At 36.3% G+C, this 15,568-nt stretch overlaps 1 protein-coding gene across 1 annotated transcript in view; it reads left to right on the top strand.

Annotated features, from left to right (window-relative positions):
* The window catches only part of SMC2 (structural maintenance of chromosomes 2), a 70,873-nt gene that overhangs the window by 22,803 nt on the left and 32,502 nt on the right, over nucleotides 1-15,568 (top strand). Inside the window, 6 exon segments of the mRNA XM_007447293.1 lie at nucleotides 1-178; nucleotides 2,121-2,256; nucleotides 5,478-5,602; nucleotides 9,683-9,876; nucleotides 10,913-11,056; nucleotides 14,259-14,453. The exon segment at nucleotides 1-178 is cut by the window's left edge and continues 3 nt beyond it. Coding sequence (XP_007447355.1) covers nucleotides 1-178; nucleotides 2,121-2,256; nucleotides 5,478-5,602; nucleotides 9,683-9,876; nucleotides 10,913-11,056; nucleotides 14,259-14,453 — 972 coding nt within the window.

The raw sequence follows: 15,568 nt of genomic DNA, 5'->3' as shown, positions 1-15,568 counted from the left end.
CTTTCCCTGGTTGAATACAAACCAGAACTTCAGAAAGCAATGGAATTTGTCTTTGGAACAACATTTGTTTGTGACAATATGGATAATGCAAAAAAGGTAGCTTTCGATAAAAGGATAATGACTAGAACCGTAACTCTAGGAGGTGATGTATTTGATCCTCACGGGACGTTGAGTGGAGGTAGGTTTTATATCATTTTGTCCTTACAATTCTGCGTGGTAGATAGGATGGGGGCTTTTTTTCTTAAACAGGAAATATTGGGCTTGGAATGAGTTAATCCAGTGTTTTATTCCCAATCAAAGGATTGAGTTTTCTTTTGAATACCTACTTTGTGACAGGTGCTTAATATTAATTGAGAAATTATACACTGTCATTGTCCTGAAGGAACTCATAGGCTAGTAATCAGTCCTATAGCTTTTCTTATTCATCTTAAGTCTGTTCCCATTTATTTTCTCTTGCTTTTTGTCTTATTAAGATATTCTTGTCACTAGGATATGAAGTCTTTTTAGTCAGTACATTTGTAGCTTAACTAACCCACTTCTCCTTTAGGAAACATGTTAACTTCTAATTTGTGTATATGTTACTGCTCCTGTCAAAAGTAAAACAAAAAATTAAATCTGCCTGAATGCCTTAAGTAAGGAATTCTGAGATAACGACCATATATTTCTTGTTCTAATATTTGCAACACTGAGTTTCCAGATCCGTGTCAAGTGACCATGTAATAAATAACAAACACTAAATAGTACTTATTGTGTACTGGGCAGTGTTGTAAGACTGTACTGTCCAATACAGTAGCTACTAGCCACATGTGGCTCTTTACACCAAAATAAGATAATTAAAATTAAATAAAATTAAAATAATTTCCTTAATTGCACTAGTCGTATTTCAAGGGCTCAGTAAGCACAAGTGGTTAGTGAGTAATTGGACAGTGCAAATATAGAACATTTCTATCATTCTGTAAAGCCCTATTCTAAGGACTTTAAATGATTAGCTTATTTAATCCTTATAGCAACCATAAGGTAGACATTACTATCATCTCCATTATACAGTTGTAGAAACTAAGGTATAGAGTGATTAAGTAACTTGCTGGTAAGTGGCAGAGCTCAGACTTTGAACTCAGGTGGTCTGATTACAGAGTTTGTGCTTTTAAGCAAACCAAAGAGACTTGGATGCCTCTTGAGATATCAAGTGTCTTAATTACTTTTTAGGCCAAGAAAACAGCCAATATAATGAATTCCATGATATAGTATCAAGTTCCCCAGTGTACAAGATGACTAGCATCTGCAATTGGAAGATAGAGACCAAATATTTTTAAATATCTAAAATAGAAGAAACATTTTAGATTTAATTGAATTGGAGGTTCTTAAAATTCCTAAGAGATGGCAAATATGTAACCCCATATCATATAAACAAAGTGCTCACGATAGCATTGCTAATTGACCTTTGCATCCTCCCATCAAACCTAGAGTTTTCTTGCCAACCTAACACCTCAGCCTGTTACTGCCAGACAGTTATAGTGCACGTAAGGTGAAACCAGTTTACGCTGCTACATCGAGTTTAGACCACCTTATGATGTGGTAATAAACAGCTCCCAAATCTCAGTAGCTTACAAGTTTATTCCATAATTATGCTACATTAACTGTGGGTCACTTGTCTCTGCTCCATGTTATTCTCATTATGGGACCCAGGCTGACCGAGAAGTAAGTCCCTTTTGTGAACATACTTTTCTCATGGGAAGAGAAGGGGAAAACATGGTAAATTATGTGCTGCCTCTTAAAGCTTCCTTTCAGAAGAGGTACATTTCCCACTGGTTGGCTAGAGCAAAGCACATGGCTAAGCCTGATGACAGTAGAGAGGGAAATGAACCTGGGAGGGATGGGCCCAGTAGGCAAGGGCAATGATTATTTTGAATAAATAATCCACCACATCTACTTAGAAGTATTTGTTATCAAGTATGTATGCCCTAAGGTTCAAATGATGAAGTGAATTCTGTAGCTTCATAAACTTACTAAAGATTGACTGTTGAATTATTTCAAGTATAATTCTCTCAGAAAAGTTTTTATTGCTTACTAAATACGTGGTAACTTGGTGTCAAAGGCCTGTTTCAATTTGCCTCTGTCAGGTGCTCGATCCCAGGCAGCTTCTATTTTAACCAAGTTTCAAGAACTCAAAGATGTTCAAGATGAGCTGAGAATCAAGGAGAATGAGCTACAGGCTCTAGAAGAGGAATTAGCAGGTCTTAAAAACACTGCTGAAAAGTAAGACTTTGGTTGGATTAAGCTGTATTTAAAAATTTTCTTGGTCAAAGATTTGCATGGTAGAAGATGAAAGAAAACTTTATTTAAAGAAATACTTCTGGGCTTCCCTGGTGGCGCAGTGGTTGAGAGTCTGTCTGCCGATGCAGGGGACACGGGTTCGTGCCCCGGTCTGGGAAGATCCCACATGCCGCGGAGCGGCTGGGCCCATGAGCCATGGCTGCTGAGCCTGTGCGTCTGGAGCCTGTGCTCCGCAACGGGAGAGGCCACGACAGTGAGAGGCCTGCGTACCACAAAAACAAAACCAAAACAAAACAAAAAAGAAATACTTCTGACTTTTTAAGTAATAACCTTGGTGTTATTGAATAAGTTGTGAGTTTTTTTTATATAAATAGTGTCTTTGTTTTAAGAAATTGGGGAAAGAAAAATCAGCCAAATATTCCGCCTTTTCTGCTGAGATACACTCTGTTAACATTCTGCTGGGATTAGTAAGGAAATCCATAGATACTCTAGAGGTTGATGCCAGAGGATACTTGAGTCCTTGATTTGAAATTATGTAGTATTATAGCGTTGATCGGGTGTCTGCACTAAGTTTTGCAGCATTATGGCTGTCCTGTAGATGTTGAAGATCGCTAAGTTTCCCATGGAGAAGTTAAACAAGTTCATGTCAGAAGTCACTGCTAGAATTAAAGTGTTTACTTACAGTGTATTTTCTGTGTGGGTGTGGATATAGGTATGTATGCGTACTTTTCACCATTACTTCTGCTTGTGTATTATACATACTTTGTGTATGACACAATATGTGTATGCCATTTTTTTTTTTTCAAAATTGGTACCATGCTATTTAATGTAACCTTTTTTTGTCACTTAACGTTATTTACTGTTGTATGCCTCATGCCAAGTACTCTTCGAGGAGCTGGGAATATAGCAGGGAGTCAAACAGATAAATCTCTTCATCTTGTTTTGATACGTGTAGCTGGGCAACAGACAATATAAAAAGGTAAACTGGTAAAATGTATGTTAGATAATGCTAAGTTCTAAGAAGAAAAAAGTAAAATAGTAAAGGAGATATGAACGATCCAGGGCAAAGAAAGAGGTGTTGAAATTTTATATGGGGTGGGCAGGGAAAGCCTTACTGAGAAGACTGTTGAATAAATACCGGAATGATGTGAGTGAACTCGCTGTGTGGTTATCCAGGAGAACAGTCCTTACTTGCTGTAAAAGCTTCAGCAGTATAAATGCCACAAACTTACTAAGTACAGTATTTGAGAGCTTAATTGTAATTTTTTTCTAGTCACTCTGAAGATGGCAGATGGGAACTGAGATAAAATTAAATCAGGGCCTCCCTGGTGGTGCAGTGGTTGAGAGTCCGCCTGCCGATGCAGGGGACGCGGGTTCGTGCCCCGGTCCGGGAAGATCCCACATGCCGCAGGGCGGCTGGGCCCATGAGCCATGGCCTCTGAGCCTGCATGTCCGGAGCCTGTGCTCCGCAACGGGAGAAGCCACAACAGTGAGAGGCCCGCGTACCGCAAAAAAAAAAAAAAAAAAAAGAAAATCAAACATTTTATTTAGAATTCACAATACTGAATAAAGCTTTAAAAGAGAGAGAGAGAGAGAGAAAAACCTTGAAATGAGAGACTTTCCTCGTTCGAGCCCTGGTCTGGGAAGATTCCCGCATGCCGCAGAGCAACTAAGCCAGTGCGCCACAACTACTGAGCCTGTGCTTTAGAGCCCCGGAGCCACAACTACTGAAGCCTACGCACCTAGAGCCCATGCTCTGTAACAAGAGAAGCCACCGCAATGAGAAGCCCATGCACTGCAGTGAAGAGTAGCCCCCGCTCGTCTCAACTAGAGAAAACCCATGTGCAGCAATTAAGACCCAACGTAGCCAAAAATAAATAAATAAAATTTAAAAAACTTGAAGCGATTTTTTTTTTTTTTTTTTTTTTTTTTTTTTTTGGTAAACTTTCGGCATTCATCTTCTGAAATCATCAAAACTTAGAATGGTACCAGGACTTCTTTGGGACACAGTATTATATGGAAAAGATCGCTACAGTTAGTCAAAGTGGCCATTCGAAGATGTAAATTGTATCAAAATGCCCACTTTCAAACATTATATACATGTAAAGCCTGCCTTTTACCTTCATTAACATACATTAACCATAAAGTGAATGAACTTTTTCTGTGAGAAAGATACAAAAAGATTTCTCTGATATATGGAAGCTCTGTCAAGGCAATGAGCTTGTGGTCACATTTGGCTTGGAACTGTTAACTTTGTTGAGCAATACTGGATCATTACTCTGCAGAGATGTCTTGTAGACTAATTGTGGCCCAGAGGTTAAGGAAGAGAAATAGATTTTGAAAAATGAGGGTGGAAGGGTCAACTAAAGCCATTCTTTCATAGATCATATCAGGAAAATAGCTTATATCTTTTTGCACATTTCTACACTTTACATTTTTAAATGAGTTGGAAAATGACTCAAGTTAAAATTATGCTGTCAAGCAGTCTCAGACAAGAATACTCAAGGGAGTATTTATGTTTTATAAGTTGCTTCCTTACTTTTTCCTCAAACCTCATGAATTTCTAGTGACAAGCAACCTTTGAATTTACTGTAATTTAAAATTTCACTGCAGCTGAATTAGCGAAATACCTTCCAAAGAAATAACTTGAAGCATCCAGAACTGGGGGAGAATTATAGAGTTTGCAAAAAAAGTGCTTTGCAAATGTTGAAGTTCAGTACTGTGCCATTTAAACTACCAGTCTCCTTACAAAATGTAGGGAACATTATTTTTTTTTAACATTTGAAACTAGGGATTAAATAGATAACAAAATTTTTGAAATTTTATATAATTGTTATGTATTCTATTTTTGTGATGGGGAGCTGTTATGGGGTTTTTCGTTTTGATAAGGATCAGTGGGAGGAGTTATTTTTAAGGAAACCTATTTATTCAAAGATTATTAGTATTTTCTAAAATTAAGAATATTTCTCTGGATAGTTACTATTGGTCTTGGTCATTTAGGGTTGTTTACCTTCAGTAACCAAGTCAAACTTGAATTTAATTGATGCCTCAGAAATGCGGAAGTTATCAAAACGAGTCTTGTAACCAGTGGCATCTTATATTATGTTGTATGAGTTTGTTTGGGGTAAGAGCCTGTTATTTAAAAACATGTCTCTAACATCAGAAAAACTGTTGTCATTTATTATAAACTTCTCTTTCTTAAGGTATCGCCAACTAAAACAGCAGTGGGAGATGAAAACTGAGGAGGCAGATTTATTACAAACCAAGCTTCAGCAAAGCTCGTATCACAAGCAACAAGAAGACTTAGATGCTCTTAAAAGAATCATTGGTAAGACAAAAACATCCTGTGCTAATCTGTTTCTACTGATAACCTTACTTTAGGTATTTAGCAGCTTTTGTGTTTATTATATATTTATCTGCATTAATTACTTTAAATATTTTAATTTTAAAAAATATTTTTCAATTTTAATAATTTTCTATTAATTTGCCCTTTTTTTTTTTGCGGTACGTGGGCCTCTCACTGTTGTGGCCTCTCCTGTTGCGGAGCACAGGCTCCGGACGCGCAGGCTCAGCGGCCATGGCTCACGGGCCAAGCCGCTCTGTGGCATGTGGGATCTTCCCGGACCGGGGCATGAACCCGTGTCCCCTGCGTCGGCAGGCGGACTCTCAATCACTGCGCCACCAGGGAAGCCCTTCTTGTCTTTTTGATAATAGCCATTCTAATGGCCAAAGTGATATCTCACTGTGGTTTTGATTAGCATTTCCCTGGTGATTAGTGTTGAACATCTTTTCATGTACCTGTTGGCTGTCTGTATGTCTTCTGTGGAAAATGTGTATTCAGGTCCTCTGCCTATTTTTGGATTTGGTTGTTTTTTTCTATTGAGTTGTATGAGTTAATATATTTTAGATATTAACCCCTTATCAGATATATAATTTACAAATATTTTCTCCTATTCAGTAGTTTGCCTTTTAATTTTGTTGCTGGTTTCCTTTTCTGTGCAGAGGCTTTTTAGTTTGATATGTAGTCCCACTTGTTCATTTTTGCTTTTGGTGTCAAATCCAAAAAAATCATCAAAACCTATGTCAGGGAGCTCACCACCTGTGTTTTCTTCTAGGAGTTTCATGGTTTCAGGTCTTATGTTCAAGTCTTTAATCCATTTTGAGTTAATTTTTATGTATGGTCTTAGTGGTCCAGTTTCATTCTTTTTGCAAGTCCAGTTTCCTTCCACCATTTATAAAAGAGACTGTCTTTTCCTCATTGTATATTCTTGACTCCTCTGTCATAAATTAATCGACCATGTATGTGTTGGTTTATTTTTGGGTTCTCTATTCAGTAGTTCCATTGATCTGTCTGTTTTTAATATCAATACTATACTGTTTTGATTACTCTAGCTTTGTAATAAAGTTTGAAAACAGGGAGTATGATTCCTCCAGCTTTGTTGTTCTTTTTCAAGATTGCTTTGGCTGTTTAGGGTCTTTTGTGGTTCCATACAAATTTTAGGATTGTTTATTCTGTTTCTGTGGAAAATGCCATTGAAATTTTGACAGGAATTGACTTGAATCTGTAGATTGCTTTGGGTAGTATGGACATTTTAACAATATTCTTCTAATCTGTGAGCACAGAATATCTTTCCATTTATTTCTGTCTTCTTCAATTTCTTTCATCAGTGTTTCCTAGTTTTCAGTGTACATGTCCTTCACCTCCTTAGTTAAATTTATTTTTAGGTATTTTCTTTTTGATGCAATTGTAAATGGGATTGTATAGACACAACAGATTTTTTATATATTGATTTTGTATTCTACAACTTTGCTGAATTTGCTTATTATTTCTAATAGTTTTTTGATGGAGTCTTTAGGGTTTTCTATTTATAATATGTCATCTGCAAATAGTGACAGTTTTACTTCTTCCTTTCCAGTTTAGATGCATTTTTTTTCTTTCCCAATTGCTATAGGACTTCCAACACTATGTCAAATGAAAGTGGAGAGTAGGCAAGGATCCTTATCTTCTTCCTGATCTTAGAGGAAAAGCCTTCAGCTTTTTACCATTGAGTGTGATGTTAGCTGTGAGCTTGTCATGTATAGCCTTTATCATGTTAAGGTATGTTCTCTCTGTACTCACTTTATTGTGAGTTTTTATCATAAATAGATGTTGAATTTTCTCAGATGCTTTTTCTGCTATTCAGATGACCATGACTTTATCCTTCATTTGTTAATATTATGTATCACATTGGCTGATTTGCAAATGTTGAACCATACTTGTATCCCTGGAACAAATCCTACTTGGTCATGGTGTATGATCCTTTTAATGTATTGTTGAATTCAGTTTGCTAAGTTTGTTGAGAATTTTTGCATTTGTGTTCATCAGGAATAATAGCCTGTAATCTTCTTTTCTTATGGCATCCTTGTCTGTTTTTTTTTGTGGTATGTGGGCCTCTCACTGTTGCAGCCTGTCCCATTGCGGAGCACAGGCTCCGGACGCACAGGCTCAGCGGCCATGGCTCACGGGCCCAGCCGCTCCGCGGCATGTGGGATCCTCCCGGACCGGGGCACGAACCCATGTCCCCTGCATCGGCAGGCGGACTCTCAACCACTGCGCCACCAGGGAAGCCCCCTTGTCTGGTTTTGATATCAGGATGATGCTGGCCTCACAAAATGAGTTTGGAACAATTTCTTCCTTGTCTGCTTTTTGGAAGAATTTGAGAAGGAAGGATTGGTATTAATTCTTCTTTGAATGTTTGTTAGAATTCACCAGTAAAGCCGTCTAGTCCTGGACTTTTGTTTGTTGGGAGGTTTTTGATTACTTACTAAATCTCCTAATAATCTCTTTTCAGATTTTGTTTCATCATGATTCAATCTTGATAGGTTGTCTTTTCTAGTAATTTATTTTTTCTAGGTTGTCTGGTTTGTTGGTGTAAAATTGTTCATAGTAACCTTTTATGATTCTTTATATTTCTGTGGTATCAGTTGTAACATCTCATCTTTTATTTCTGACTTTGAGTCTCTTTTTTTCCTTAGGTCTAGCTAAAAGTTTGGCAGTTTTGAAGAACCAGCTCTTAGTTTCATTAATTTTTTTCCTATTTCTTCTTAGTCTCAATTTCATTTATTTCCACACTGATCTTTGTTATTTTCTTCCTTCTACTAACTTTGGGCTTTGTTTGTTCTTCTTTTTGATGCAGTTGTAAACGGGATTATTTAGTGTATAGAAACACAACAGATTTTTGGTGTAAAGCTGTTTGAGATTTTTCTTGTTTCTTGAGGTAGGCATTTATTGCTATGAACTTTGCTATGAACTTCACTCATAGCTAGAACTGATTTTGCTACATATGATGTAAGTTTTGGTATGTTGTATTTCCATTTTCATTTGTGACAAAGTATTTTTTTATTTCTCTTTTGATTTCTTGGAATGACATTTCTACAATGAAAAGTAGTATAGGAAATTGTCTAATCATGGCTTTTAAGGTTATATTTGTACCTGGGTCCTAACGCTTAACAGTGTATGTCAGTTGTGACCATCACATGCTCATTCTATCTTACTTTTTTATTTTTAAATTTATAAATTTAGAGGTAATATGTTTCCTATGCTTCATCCTAGACATGTTCTCACAGTGCTTCTCTACTTTAATAAAAGATTCCTTGAATAAAAATAAAAGAGCAAGGTATACTAAGTAAGCTTGCTTATGAAGTAAATTGTAAGCTTTCTTATAACTAAAATAAAAAGAAAATACCATAGTTACACATTCAGTTCTGATGTTAGGAAGCATACAGTCATATAAAAAGATGGTCTGTGATATATATATTTTTTTTTAAGATGTTGGGGGTAGGAGTTTATTAATTTATTTTATTTATTTTTGCTGTGTTGGGTCTTCGTTTCTGTGCAAGGGCTTTCTCTTCTTGTGGCAAGCGGGGGCCGCTCTTCATCACGGTGCGCAGGCCTCTCTTGTTGCGGAGCACAGGCTCCAGACGCACAGGATCAGTAGTTGTGGCTCACAGGCCCAGTTGCTCTGCGGCATGTGGGATCCTCCCAGACCAGGGCTCGAACCCGTGTCCCCTGCATTAGCAGGCAGATTCCCAACCACTGTGCCACCAGGGAAGCCCAAAAAAGATGGTCTGTGATCTTTTTACAAGTTAAGTTGTAGGTAAAGTTTATGTTACTCAATTTCATGTGATTGGAAATAATTTCTTTACAGATCATTAGATAATTCAAGTATAGCTCTTAGGCATGATCTGTGTTTCAATATACCATTTCTAGAATAAGGTTAGAACAGTTGATTTTTTTTTAAACTCTTGGCTCCAACTTTCCATACCTTTTCTTCTATTAAAAGTTGAATTTGTAAGCCATTAATATCTATACCTGTTAATAGTTGTTGGAAGACCTCACATAGGCATATTTACCTGCTTTATGATGCAGAGGAAAGTGAGGAGACCTTAAAAAACACCAAAGAAATTCAAAAAAAAGCAGAAGAAAAATATGAAGTATTGGAGAATAAAATGAAAAACGCAGAAGCTGAAAGAGAGAGAGAACTGAAGGATGCACAGAAAAAACTAGATTGTGCCAAAACTAAAGCAGATGCTTCTACCAAGAAAATGAAAGAAAAACAACAGGTAATATCTTTGTTTTGAAATGGAACTAATCTTTGAACATCAGAATTGAACTGAAGGTGGTAGAGCACCATTGGTTGGCCTTGGCCTTATTCATCGGTATTTATCACAAAATCCAAAAGTGAGATGTACTTCTTTAGGAGACACATTACACATCTTATGAGTCAAATTAAAATATGCTTTACTCTGAAACCCTGGAATTAAGTGTTACGTAATTTTGAGTAGGGGTTGCATTGGCTTGCTAATTTTGGAGAAAGAGCAAAGTTGTCTTTTGGTAAATGTTTCATTCAGGAGTGGACCAAAGCTCATATCATGTACGCAGAGCTGTGTCGTATCAGAGATTCACTGTTGACATTTCTGTTTGATCATCTTTGTGAACATACATACACTGTGAAGGAATGATGTAAGACCAGGCATGTTATATTTACAAAGTGCTATTCAATCATAGACTGGTGATATCTGATTATATCTTTTGGATAGTGCCAAGGCAGGAATTTGACCTGCATTTTTCTGTCTGTAGAGGCTGTGCTCAATCACTATTCTGTACAGTTTCACTTAAGTCTAACTTTTGTTCATAGTTTTTTTTTTTGTTTTTTTTAACCCACCTTATGATTCTTTCATAGCTTGCACAGTATTTTCTAAAGAACTAAAGGCTATAATGGGAAAGAAGAAAATTAAGAAACTAATTTTTTTGTCACTGAATAATTGTTTTAAAAAGGCTTTACCTCTGTTAATTTATCTGCTATGTAGAACTGTATATTATTTATCCCTATAGGAGTAAAAGGATAAAGGATATAGTTTATACAAAGTTCTTTGAACCCTTAAAAATTGTATGTACATTTGTCTTTTTTTTTTAATATAGAAAAATAAATTTCCTTTCCCCTTTCTTCTTTAGAAGTAGCTTACATGTTTTGGTAGTTGAGTAACTAAGTTATGGGTCTTACTTGCTTGAGAATCTTACTAATTTTGTTGACATGCATGTATTTATTTTTCAGTAGTTAATAACCTGTTGAATGCCCAGATGCTGTGTTTCTTATAGGAAGTTGAAGCTATCACCCTGGAGCTAGAAGAGCTCAAGAGAGAGCATGCATCCAATGAACAACAGCTTGAAGCTGTAAATGAAGCTATCAAATCCTATGAAGGTCAGATTGCAATAATGGCAGCTGAGGTGGCTAAAAATAAGGTAAGATTTACTAACCATATTAGAGAAATTACAAATGTTAATCTAATTCTGAAATGGTGGCTTGAAGATGTTTGACTTTAGAGGTCTCAGTCTCTTCACTCCTGTCATGATGAGTTAAAATGATGAGTACCAATCCAGAAAGAGACCTGAAATAATATTACTAATTGTTTTGGTCCAGGTCTATTCAGAAGACAAAAACTACACAGTAATTTGACCAGGCAAAGTTTAAATAAAACTTATTAACTATAACAGGAGTTTGGAATGATGCAGCATTGATTGCTAAGAGATAAAAGAAAACTCTAAAGACTATACGAACAGTAGATGCAGGGAACAGTGTTACCCATAAGGCTGAGGCAGTGCACCCTTGGAAGGAACAAATCTGGAAAGGAGCCCCATTTTACCTGCAGGGCTGAGAACCACATCTACTTGTAGAAGATAACTGTGGCCCACTGGTGGTGGAGTTCGGTGGAGTACTAGCGGAAATCATGCATAGGAAAGTGCTACACAGGGGCACTTGCTGGGAAATAGCTTTCCAGGGTGCCATGGGGAGGTGCCCAGCCTGCGGACATGCTGGGATGCCAGGGGAAGCCATGAAAGCTGCTAGCCCCTGCACATGACAAGCTTGCCTTTGAGAAAAGCACATTGGACCAAGAAGTAAAACCCCTTCCTTCTACAGTGACCCTATAGCATCCTTTACTGATGAGGCTTCATACTGTTGCACCTGGCAAGGGAGAAATGTCCCCATCTCAGAAGCGGGAAGTAAAGGGTGGATTTGGGACTGAGGGGCTTTCAAATGTTATGAAGACATTTCTATTATCTACAAATATTAGAAATGGTCCCTCATGAATATTGGATACCCTCTTAACCCTTTTTTTTAATTCTGAACTTAAATTGTTTTATTTCATATTCTTAAATTGTTTTATTTCATATTATTTCTACTCCTACTTTTTAAAACTGAGATATAATTAGCATAACATTTATATTAGTTTCCTGTGTACAACGTAATGATTCAATATTTACATACATTGTGAAACAATCACCACAATAAGTCTAGTAACCATACATAATTACAGAATTTTTTTTCTTGTGATGAGAACTTCAAGATGTACTCTTAGCAACTTTCAAATATACAGTAGTGTTATTAAATATTGTCACTATGCTGTACAAAGTGTACCCACTTTTGTTTTTTCAATATAACTTTCATTTTTAAGTTTTCTGCTGTGTGGCTATATAGGTACTGTTTTTGTAAGTAATATATCATTGATCTTTATGTTAACTAACTAAAATATAACAGCTTTTAACAGGGGAGTTCCATCCATTTTACCTACATTATAGTAAAGTGTGTTTTTGCCTTTTGTCATCAGCTTTTACATTTTCTGTTGTTTTTCCCTTGAGATGATTGTTTTAATTGTTGTAGCATGCAGTGTTTTAGAAAGTAGTTCCTTCCTCTTCATTTTGTTTGTGGTTGAATTCAAGTTTTGTTTTCTTTTTAACACATTATTTATCAAACCAATAGCAGAATAACAATTCTTTACTCTTTTTGAAGATAAGGGATAGAAATGCTTTTCAGCTTTGTTCTGTGTTGCTGATTACATTTTCTACAGTTTCTTTTCTGCCTTCTGCCTTGTCTTTTAATCTCATTTTTCATCTCATTCCATATTTTCTACCATCTTTCATGGACATCATGTTGTGGAATTTTAAAAAATTAGATGTCATGTTTCTAAAGAGAAATGTGGAAGTAAAATAAGCCACTTCTTCCTTAATCTAAATAAAGATAAAATCAAAACATGTACATATTTCTGTAAAGAGGGCATCCATTTCTCTTTATGGAAAACTATAAAGTGTATCACTTAGTTTGTAAAGGTTGTTCTTTCAGGCTTTACATTCTAAATTGTTTCCATTTGCTGGTAAGAGTAACTAAGGACACTCTCAGGGAGCTAAGAAGAGAAATTGCCTACTAACTAATTAGGTTCAAACAAAACTAAAATTTTATTTTTGCTCAATCTTAAGTGATAGATTTCCTTGTTTTTTTCTTACCATTGTAAAGATTGAAACAGTCATACCTGCGATGCAATCTTCAACCTCTAGGCATGAGGGAATCTTCTTCATAAACACGATTTTGTCATGGGTTTTTGTTTTGGGTTTTTAGCTGAATGCTGTGATTTATCTTCCTCCTGCAAAGGACCTTAAGTGAGACAAATTAAACATTATAAGGAAATTAAAGCATTTATGGCACATTCATAACCTAACCATAATGTCAAGTATTGTTCACTGCTCAAAATGATCTTGTTTTCTAATGAGCATGCCTAAAAAATTCCTAAATTTTTACTGGTGCTTTTCATCACTTACAGAGATCTATTCTTCCTCAGAGTCTTTTAGCAGGCTGTTCTACTTATCTGTTTTCCCTCTACCTAAATCTGAGTTGAGCTAGGTTTTTTTGTTTTCAGACATTTGTGTGAGTCTGTGACCATATCTTTACCAGAAGGACTTTTAAGATCTAGCAAAGAGGTTTGAGGGGGAGGAGGTGAGAGTTGATAGACTAAATCCCAGCTATAATTATCACTTTGGAGGTTGAATAACTTCAACCTTGGGAGGTAGGGGATAGTAAAAGTCAAAGCAAGAAGTTTTTCTTTGTGCCACAGATCCATTTCTTCAAAAAAGTTTCTCTTCCTCTTCCATATCTCCCTTTTGATCCCTCTGCTAGGACCAAACACTGACTTTCTACTGCCACTGGTAAAGTCCCTATGGCTTACTTCTATAGAAGGAAAAGGAACAAATGCCAGCTTACCTGCTTCCACCCCTGTTCTTTGCCCCTCCTAATAAATGTCATTTGGGAGTCTGTCAGATTATCTTGTAAACTCCCCAAAATGCCACTTTTTTGAGAGACCTCACAGGTCAGAGTCCAGTAGGCCCTCCTCCCCAAGGTGATCCCAATTACACTGTATCTTGCAGAAACATTGTTGCTTTGAGCATGAACAGTACATCCCATCCTTTTTTTTTTTTCTAGTGGTAATACAAGTTTTCACTTACCTGTAAATTCATTAGTCATTTTAATGGGGATATAAAATGTAGAGGGTTAGATGACTACCTGTCTGTAATCACATTGCCATCTTGCCCAGAAGTCTGTTAGATGATCTTTCAGTAAACTAAAAATGTCTCCATCTTACCTTGCTGTATGTTGTCTTCTAATTATCTGTTTCAGGAGTTAGTAAATAAAGCTCAAGAAGAGGTGACCAAGCAAAAAGAAGTGATAACAGCCCAAGACAGCATAGTTAAAGCTAAATATGCAGAAGTAGCAAAACATAAGGAGCAAAACAATGAATCTCAGCTTAAAATTAAGGAACTGGACCACAACATCAGCAAACATAAACGGGAAGCTGAAGATGCTGCTGCAAAGGCACGTTTGTGTTGTTCGTTTTTACCCTTGATCAAATTTTTGCCTCTGTGTTGAAATATTCTGGTAAACTGCTCAATGAAGACCTTACTATAAATGGCAGAACTACTGTGTAACATAACTTTGAGGCTTACAACTATGTTAACTGCTCCTCAGCAATCACCAAGAGGCAAAAATGTTTTATTTTTAAATTTAATTTCAGGTGTTTATTCCATCTCCAAGATGTTTTTAACCAAATATTGAGTGGTCTCCTATGGAAATGACTGGTTTTTATCCCCAGCTGCTCATAGAACTAGTTATTAATGTGTTAGTAGTAATAATATACTTTACCTTATTGCAAATTGAATTTAGGGAGCTCACAGAGAAATATACACAGGCAACTTCTAAAATAACGTCTTAAACGGTTTCTGGATGTCCTTATGAGGATCGGTTATAGTCAGTTTTAGCAGCCTCATTTGAAATCTGATGTTTTGCCAAGCAGTTATCTTTTTGAAGTTATCCCACAGTTTTTTGGTCACTCTTGAAGTTTCTTTCTTTCATGTGTCACAGTGCCTTAAGTACTTTAGAGAAAATACATGATTTTGTAGAAATTCGTTGTTTAGTGAAGAGATTGCATTTATGTGGTCTTAGTAATTCACTCAGCATGTTTTCTTACTGGTGTGTAACAGTTTGGTGTCTTTTAAATCTTTTGAACATCATAAAAATACAAGAGATTTAACATACAAAACAGTTTTCCACCCTCTCTGAAAGAGCCGCGAGTATCTGTTCAGGTTCATTACTTGGTTTAAAAAACATTTTTTTATGGCCACGTCATAATATCCTAGTATTTTATTAGTACTGCTTTCCTAGTAGCCTCCTATTAGTGGATTCACTGAATTATTACCAATGCTAATATTACTGTTAATGGTTTTTTTATAATTGAAAATGCTAGTATTGGTGATTGCTAGGGGATTTTATTTACAGTTAGGAAAGGGGGTAGAAAGAAGGACTTGTAAGTGGAACTGCTAAAAAGTGAAGGATTCTTTGAAATACATAGTTTGTCAAATATTTATTGCATACTATGCCAGGCACTAAAGATATAAGAATGAGCAACATGAACACAGAATGTGTTCATAGAG

Source organism: Lipotes vexillifer, unplaced genomic scaffold (genome assembly GCF_000442215.2).
Source record: "Lipotes vexillifer unplaced genomic scaffold, Lipotes_vexillifer_v1.1 scaffold1035, whole genome shotgun sequence".
In the NCBI taxonomy this organism is placed as follows: domain Eukaryota; kingdom Metazoa; phylum Chordata; class Mammalia; order Artiodactyla; family Lipotidae; genus Lipotes; species Lipotes vexillifer.
The sequence above is the reverse complement of the archived record's forward strand: the minus strand, read 5'-3'. Positions and strand labels throughout refer to the sequence as shown.